The sequence below is a fragment of the Etheostoma cragini genome, chromosome 11 (genome assembly GCF_013103735.1).
Source record: "Etheostoma cragini isolate CJK2018 chromosome 11, CSU_Ecrag_1.0, whole genome shotgun sequence".
In the NCBI taxonomy this organism is placed as follows: Eukaryota; Metazoa; Chordata; class Actinopteri; order Perciformes; family Percidae; genus Etheostoma; species Etheostoma cragini.
In genome coordinates, this window is record NC_048417.1 from 11,781,372 (window position 1) to 11,786,420 (window position 5,049).

General features: G+C 40.7%; 1 protein-coding gene across 5 annotated transcripts in view; it reads left to right on the plus strand.

Moving 5' to 3' along the window:
• The window catches only part of dcaf6 (ddb1 and cul4 associated factor 6), a 23,579-nt gene that overhangs the window by 11,938 nt on the left and 6,592 nt on the right, over positions 1-5,049 (plus strand). For 2 of the 5 annotated variants that reach the window (XM_034886255.1, XM_034886257.1), the window contains exons 9-12: positions 576-695; positions 1,278-1,637; positions 1,980-2,156; positions 4,155-4,214. In XM_034886255.1, the coding sequence (XP_034742146.1) occupies positions 576-695; positions 1,278-1,637; positions 1,980-2,156; positions 4,155-4,214 (717 nt within the window). The remainder of the gene's footprint in view (positions 1-575; positions 696-1,277; positions 1,638-1,979; positions 2,157-4,154; positions 4,215-5,049) is intronic. The other 3 variants (XM_034886258.1, XM_034886259.1, XM_034886260.1) reach the window with 3 other exon arrangements.

The following is a 5,049-nucleotide window of genomic DNA, read 5'->3' on the forward strand; positions in this document are numbered from 1 at the left end:
CCCCCCCCCCCCCCGTTTAAAATGTATTGTTGAATCCTGTTTTTGCCATTCAGATGTATTCCTCAATCTTTTATTCTAAAACGTTAAGTAATAATTACATTTTCTTGCAATGCTACTAAATTAACATAACATAACAATTTCTCTCCATTCACATTCAATATTTACTGTGCTGTGCTACTTGTCGACTTAAACACGTAAGCAGTTACAAATGTGATACTTCTACCAAGTAGTAGTTTGCTCCTTCACAGAAAGCCATGTCTGTGTTGGACTTTGATGTCATTGTCACAATAACTGCATATGAAACGCACCTTTATTTTACTTTGTTTCCCCTTTAGTTGTCACTGGGTGTAATTGTCCAAATTGCAAAACATAATATATAATATATATAATAATATAATATTTAATACTTGCTCAAGTTAACAGTTGCACTTTATTTCTAAGGCCCCACATCAGAAGCAACAGTTATTTAAACCATGAGTCATGATTGATATTGCAGTGTTGTCCCAACATATTCGACTTTGTCATGTTTCTTTTCTTACGTCCAGCGTGAATATGTTTCTCCTGTGCTCTTGCAGGAGAGCAGAGCCCAAACGTGTCTCTGATGCAGAGGATGTCGGACATGCTGTCTCGTTGGTTTGAGGAGGCCAGCGAAGCTCAGGGCAGCAGAGGAACTCGACCTCAGACACGAGCCAGAGGTGACACATTGACTGGTACTCCGTCTTTGAAAAACTGGCAACACTTGGCAAATCAGATGGCAACATGTTTGTGCTGATTTGTTTGTATTTTTGTTAATGTTTGTGCAAATTAGCTTAGACTATACTTGCGGTGCTATGTAGCATTTGCTCGTGCTATATATTTTTCACTCTACAAAAAATCGATAAATAAATGTACAGATCTCCTATTTTTGGGAAATTACCTTTTTTTTGTAACATTACTTAGTAATAAATAGTAAAATGTTTTTGAATTGTTATATAAGCTAGTGCTGGTTGTTAACAAGAAAAAGACAACAGTGGAAAATTACAGTGATGTTTACAGTGAAGTGTGCATTGTCCCTGAAAATAAATACAGTAATTCAAGCCCCATGTGTTTTACTATGGATACATTTACCTATATGTGTCAGCACCACAAATGCAAAGTGAAACTGTACAGAAAGTATTAAAATGTTACAATGCAGGTGGAGTTTAGAGTTGTATTTTGTGAGATTTGATTCAAATTTCATTAAAAAGTAATCAGCTCATCTTAGAGATTGTAAACATCTATTTCTTTTCTTGTGTCAGGAACTGCTGTCGCTCCAGAGGGGGCATCCAATAACTCAGCTGCCCCTGCCGGAGGCTCCAGTCAGGAGTCCAGCGTTCCAGAGAGGCCCGTGGACTCAAACGGCCCGGAGGTACCTGCCGGTCCCGTCGCCGCCGCTGCCGCCATGCCTAAGTCCACTTCCTCTTCCTCCTCAGGGTCATCATCAACAGTCACAGCACCTCCTCCTTCCAGCTCCTCGTCAGTGGAGAGCTCGGCCCCTTCCTCCTCCCCCCTCACCTCCTCGCCTGACTCCGAGCAGAGGAGTCAGGCCGACACGGCCAGGACCCCCACCCTCTCCTCCACCCCCACACCCACGCCCACACCAGAACCCACTCTGTCAGGTAGGAGAACAAACGCACACAAATGTCACTCTGATAACGTACAATAAAACTACCTTTCAAATGTTAATCTTCAGTACGGTGGGTTAGATCAACTTGTGTGTGTGTGTTTGTGTGTGTGCGCGTGTGTGTGTTCGTGTGTGTGTGTGTGTGCGTGTGCGTGTGTGTGTGTGTCACTCCACTCAAGCAGAAGCCTCACTTCACTCTTATTTTCCTTCAGCATCCTGTTGTCCTTCTCCTTATTTATTTTTCTGTCCCTCTGCTCTCAAACCTCTCCTCACATCCTTCCTCTCAGTTTTCTAATCGTACATTCCTTCTCCCTCTCTTCCTCTGCCTCTTTATCAGAGTATGGTCCTAATCGGCTGCCCATAAGTATAGTGTGTAGGCGTTTGCAGAGGTTACTTCGGCTGGGCGACCCACCAGGACAGGGTCAGCAAGCTGCCCGTTCTTCTTCCTCTGCAGCTCCTGAGAGACAGTCAGAAAGAGCTGCTACTGCTGCTGCTGAGATGCATCCCCCTACAGGTTACCCTCCCCTCCGAGCTCCCCCACCTCCCCTCCATACAGGCTGTTTGCCTGGGCCCCTTCACCTGCCATCTTATCCTCTATGTAGGAAAAGCAGACATGTCTTGTTTGTAGAGAGTAAGGGTCCAGATAGAGCTAGTCTTGCTAGAACTGACCACAGACATCACAGGGATCCTCTTCCCAGTTCCACCTTCTACATATTAACCTCGGAAGCCATCACTGTGTCGCCTCTCCGCTGTTTGCTCAGCCCCTCACTCACTAATGCTCTCACTCCATTGTTCCACTTGTTGCTTGAGTTTTTAACCGAGTGGCAGCAGCTCTGCTTTGGCATCCTTAAGGCTCATGTGGTTGTTCACTCAAACTTGGGAATCATAACTAAAGCCATTTTCAGCCATGGAATATTACTGGCTTCATCTGCTGTGCCTGTTAAAGTGAAAAACCCTTTTTGTCTTTAAGACATACTGGGGGTGCCCGTTACGTAAATGTTCCCTGTGGCTTTATTCAGAACATCAACAGAAAGAGCCACAATACTCTTCTTGTGCACAAATAGTTTTAAGTTGGTAAGTAGTGATGTGAAGGGGGGAGAGTTTTCTTAGTTCTCCATCAGGTTGCATCAGTAATGGAGTTCATTAATGACCATTGTGAGTTCTCCACCGATTCTCAAAATGGACGTACATTTTCTCAATTTCATTGTTTATTAGAGAGCAAATTCAGCTGCTTATTTTCTAACATCTGACAGTGCACAAGCATATAATGACTTATAATTCTTATTATGACATGCAGTCTGGATTTTTTTATTATTATTAAATAATATTTTGCTGAATATGAATGAATTTTTCCATGCAGTCCAATGGTTATGTTTGCCCAGTTCTTTTTTGTTTCTAAAACTCATTTTACCCACACTGCAAGGGGAGAAATCCTTTCTATAGAGTGATCTAACATGATCAGGATCTCTTTCTGATAGGTGGAGCAGGAGTGAAAGAGAAGATTGGCTTTTCTCATACATAGGGGGTCTCTAGAGGGGTGCACATTTATGTAGAAAAGCCATGGAAAAACTGCATTTTGGATAATATTTCACCTTTTTGTGATTGTGTTTTTCTGTGAAAATAAAGATAATAATTAAGTGATGAATTTCTTAAAATTCTTTAATTGCGAACAAGACTTTCATTTATTCTCTCAGCCTTGTTCTTTGCTATGTTTATCTGATGATATTCAATTCAGAGATTTGACATGTTAAAAAGTTTGCCCTGGTAAAATTGCAGTTGTGACTTTAGTGTGAAAGGGAGTCAGTGCCTGGATGGCACACCTGGTTCATGTACGCCACATGTGCAAAGGCTTGGTCGTTGCTAGCGGCTGCAGGTTCAACTCCTGTGTAAGGCTTAAAGTTGACAAAAATAATCTATAAAAAAAAAAAAAGGGAGTCTTATATCTACTGAGGCTCAGACCTTACCGCAGCAGCCTAGGGTTAGAGTTGAACCCTTTGCTACATGTCATTCCCTCTCTCTCCTTTGTTGTCCTCCTATCAAATAAAGGACAAAATGCCCGCAAAAACATAAAAGGTAGTCGGGGGTTCATTCAAACATGAGAATGAAACGTACACGTAGATGCCATCACATTCACTTATTATTATTATTATTATTATTATTATTATTATTATTATTGTTATGTTTGTATTTTCCATTGTAATTTACTTACAGTGAGCTTTATGGTTATTGTTAAATTGCAGGAATTAACCATTTATAGGCAGGACGTGTTAGCATGTGTGAATGTTTAGACTTACTAATCTCTAATACTCATTTTGCACATGCAGTGACTGTGAAATGATCAGATGAAGCTTTCTCTCCTTTGGCAAATATTGCAGTTCCTCCTGCTTGGCCTTGGATCGCTTTCCTTTTAACATGACTTTGAAGGTTTTAACCCTTGTGTGCATTGACTTGTGTTAAGCCCTCAGGTTTGAGCTCAGTGTCAGATGTTTAGTCGGTCTCATTTGTGTTCCAGATTCCCCCTCATCTGTGGTTAACAAACAGCTGGGATCCATGACTCTTGATGAACAGCAGGGTGGGTCCCCCCTCCCACCTGCCAACCACTTTTCTTCTTTACCATCCCTAATCAACACAAACACTTTCTCTTAAACCTCTTCACATTCGTCATCCGTTGTTTTCGTGCTTCTTGTTTCTCTCTGTCCACTACTTTACGTTCCCATTACTCCCATTACCTATCCAGACACATTTCTGTGCCTGCAGATAGACTGTGTCTATCTGAGCCAAGTTACCGGGACTTGGACTGAAGGATGCTATAATGACAGTAATAATAATAATAATAATTAAAATAATAAGAAGAATTTATTACAATCATCTATGTAATTACATCTAATTAATCTCTTAAATTAAAACTGAATATTGATTTATTTACATTGACCTGGTATGCATGATGCAGGTAGGAGACTTTAAGTCAACAAACTGCTTTATATGTACTTAAAGGGTAAATTCACTCAGATTGCAACAACAAAACATTGTTTTGTTTGTTATGATAATGACACTTAAAGTTGACATCACATTTATGTAACTAGTGAATTTTTCATCTTTAACCCAAAAATGATGTGAAAGGGTTACTTGATCATTTAAAGGTCCCATGTCATACTCATTTTCAGGTTACGACTTCAACTTGGGTTTCTACTAGAACATGTTTACTTGCTTTAATGTAAAATAAACACATTACTTTTCTCACAATGGCTGTCTGAATATAGTTGTATTTAGCCTCTGTCTAAAATGCCCAATTTTAGCACCCGTCTCTTTAAACCCCCCTCCCAAAAAAATCTCTGTCTCCTTTGACTAGTCAGCTTCTGTGGGTTTTTTTTCCGCATCCACACTCTCGGCCTCTGCATCACCATATA